The sequence below is a fragment of the Geospiza fortis genome, unplaced genomic scaffold, assembly GCF_000277835.1.
Source record: "Geospiza fortis unplaced genomic scaffold, GeoFor_1.0 scaffold407, whole genome shotgun sequence".
Classification (NCBI taxonomy): domain Eukaryota; kingdom Metazoa; phylum Chordata; class Aves; order Passeriformes; family Thraupidae; genus Geospiza; species Geospiza fortis.
In genome coordinates this window covers 1,083,948-1,087,128 of record NW_005054507.1, presented here as the reverse complement: position 1 = coordinate 1,087,128, position 3,181 = coordinate 1,083,948, and the positions used below count along the sequence as shown (strand labels likewise).

General features: G+C 40.7%; 1 protein-coding gene across 1 annotated transcript in view; it reads left to right on the top strand.

Moving 5' to 3' along the window:
* Positions 1 to 902: 902 nt before the first annotated feature.
* SPAG16 (sperm associated antigen 16) overlaps positions 903 to 3,181 on the top strand; it is a gene marked incomplete at its 5' end in the record, with an annotated part of 197,080 nt that continues 194,801 nt past the window's right edge. The window contains one exon of the mRNA XM_005428842.2: positions 903 to 1,046. Within this exon, the coding sequence (XP_005428899.1) occupies positions 903 to 1,046 (144 nt within the window). The remainder of the gene's footprint in view (positions 1,047 to 3,181) is intronic.

The following is a 3,181-nucleotide window of genomic DNA, read 5'->3' as shown; positions in this document are numbered from 1 at the left end:
CAGCTGAAATAGGTGCACACACAGGTTGTGATTCTTCTCCCCATTACTGCAGTTTGAGTCTGAACTCCAGATTTAATCTGCCTAAATAAGCCACTCCTGGGACTAAAATCAACTACTAGAACTTTTTGATGTTCAACAAATAGTAAGGCATTACAATGATTTAAATCAAATAGCCAAATCCATATGAAATACACTTCTTGTTATCTTTCCAACAGATTGATTTTCTTCCCTGGATCCATTTTAAGCTGCACTGCAGTTGCTAAATCAAAAATAAACTGAATTTTCAGTCTATGGGCATGTTAAGTGTATGATTTCCATTATATCGCAGCGTGCCACATATTAAAAATGAAAACATGGAACACATTTTGAGTACAGAATTGAAATGAATTTTCTGACCTAGTCCCAGTGAATGGCTCTAAAGTGCTGGCAACGCCTGTAGCTGCTGGACTGTAATTATCATTTGAGTTATTTCACAGTGGTAGGAGACTACACCTGTGGGCACAAGTGGGGACGGGCTGACATTGATGCTTTTTGGAATTATTTTGGGTAAGTGGGAATGTTAATGATGTTGATTCTGCTTGTTACACTCTTGCATGTTTGTTAGAACATAACCAAACAAAGTATTTCAAAGCATTGAGTTTTAAGTGGGACTTGAAGAGAGTGTGAAAAAAATTCTGGTTTCACAGAAATCAGTCCTATTTTTTTTCCTTCAGCAGCAGCAGCAGCAGCTCATCTCCACAGCATGTATTTTGAATTCTCATGAGCTTAGAAAGCATCACTGTTTGCTCAGTCCATCCAGAATCAGACTCCTGGGGCTGTTGCCCTGAGTGCAATGGATCTCATGTGTTTCCCATAAAATGGAGCTGGTACAGAGCATAACCTGCCTTTCTCTTCTCCTGCAGCTTGGCTTTACACCCCCGGAAAAACATCGTGCTGACGGGCGGCGATGATCACCTCTGGAAGACATGGGGCTTCCCCGATGGGAACATCCTCCTGACAGGGGAGGGACACACGGACTGGCTCTCAGGCTGCTGCTTCAGGCCCAGGTCAGTGCCTCTCAGCATCTTTTGCTGGTCACTGTGATCCCGAGAATTGTTAAAAGTCTCTTTTCCCAGCCTGAGCACCTGAAGAAGGAGTCAGAGCTCTTCATTTCTCGCTCTCAAGGTTGTTTATTGTGTCTTATCTATAAAAAATTTTTCTCCTGCCCTGCCGAGGTTCATCCAGCAGGACAGTTACAGGCACACTGCCTGCCCCTGGGGTGGTGTTATGTCTTTATACTAAAACCTACATATACAATGTTTGCAATTACTTTCCAATACCTATCACCTATGTTAGACACTGAGCTTCTACTCTAAACCAATCTGAAAGTGCCAACATCACAGCAGAAGATGGAGGCCAAGAAGGAGAAAGGCTGGACATGTCCAGATCCCTTCATCTTACCCCCTGAACCCCCATTCTAGAAACCCCAAAATCTACTTTTTCACCCCGTGATAACCTCACTGTTATTCTACTTAAACTGTTGTGTCTTGCTGATCTCCGTATAAGGTTGGTCATTTGCTCCACGGGTCATAACCAAAACCAGAGGTGCTTTGGGCTCTTTGCCAGGGCTTCTGAGCTCCCTGGCAGGGGTCCTGGCCATCGTGGACAGCCAGAGGGATGTCCTGGGTTCCCACAAGTGCCCACAGTCCCTGAACGGGCCCTGCTCCCTCCTGGAGCTCCTCCATCCACTGGCCTGCTTTGCTGCCTCTGTGTTCACCCCTGCACTCTGCTGAATTCCCAGACAGGTAGATAGAAGGTTCCTCTGCCTCTCACAGTGTTGACTTAAGACTGATTACTTTTAGTATTTTGTATATCTTAAACTCTGTCCCTATAGCAGTGCATGTAACAAGGAGTAATAAGCTTTTCAGGTCTTGCTGTATTCATTTTCTCCCTGTTTATGCACTATGGCAAACACAGTCCCCTTATTAATAATACTGAAAAGTTGATTTCTTGTATTATGCATTATTTGTCATATGACTAAGAATATTTGGGTTTACCTAGAGAATATGAGCTTTCCTGCCCTTTCATCTTATGGATTTGAAGCTGAATTAATAAATGAAAGTGAACATGGAAAATACAAATTAAATATTTAAGTTACAAGGGTCATGGAAATAGGGCAAACACGAAGTAGATTTTTTCGTCTTTCTGTTGAAAAATAGGACACCATTTTACTCTCAAAACTAAAATGCATTTGATAAGGCTGAGCTTCTATATGTTGAAATTACTTTGCATCAGATTTGTGAGGCAGCATTTTAAATAGAGTTCTTTTCTGTTAGGATAATAAAGGTCTGCTAGGCTATTCACCTGAGGCTTGGTTATAAAAGGAGCATTATTAAGCCTTCAACCTTGTATTTTCATTGTGTTTATTTTATTGAGCAATATTAGCTCTCTTCTGAACGAGGAGGAAATGTATCCTATTTAATTTCATGGTTCCTCCTGATTTCGGGGTTTGTAATGAGCTACAAAAGGCACACATAGTCCTCTAAACACAAGAAAATCCCCTCCTTCTTTTCAAAACCTCAAGAAGCAGGAGTCACACTTTCTGGGATGAATTAAACATGCACTTACTCTTCTCCTGCATCACTTTCTCCTAAGAAAAACAGGCTTTTTCTTAAGATGCTTGTGTTTTCATCCTGTTTTCTTTCTCATGTGTATATCCTTAGAAATAATTACATTTAAAAGAAGAGGATAATATTTAACTTAAATAATTGCATATAATACAGGAGGAGAGAAATGGAAGGCTCAGCCTCTTGTTTTAGGGTGGTAGGAAAATTTATCTATTGCTGCATGACAGATTTCAGAGTTTGTGAGTGCTGGACATGGTTTAAACTTGCAGATAAACAGAATGCTGCCTTTTCCTCTTACCTGTTGAGAATATCAAACTTAGCACAGGGGAAGAAAGGGAAATACAATTAGTAGAGCATGTTATCATTTAAAAAGCTGCTGGCCATACTAATCAGATTTCGATAATGCATTGTTACCATGACACCCGCTGACTCAGAGACTCAGAACTATTTTCTCATTAGTCTTTGACCAGAATACAGTCCTTTCAATAGGCTTTCCTATTTCTCATTCAATTATTGAAATTAAAATGAGTTGAGGTACATCATTATTCTCTGGCAGTATAAATTGACTCCTGCTG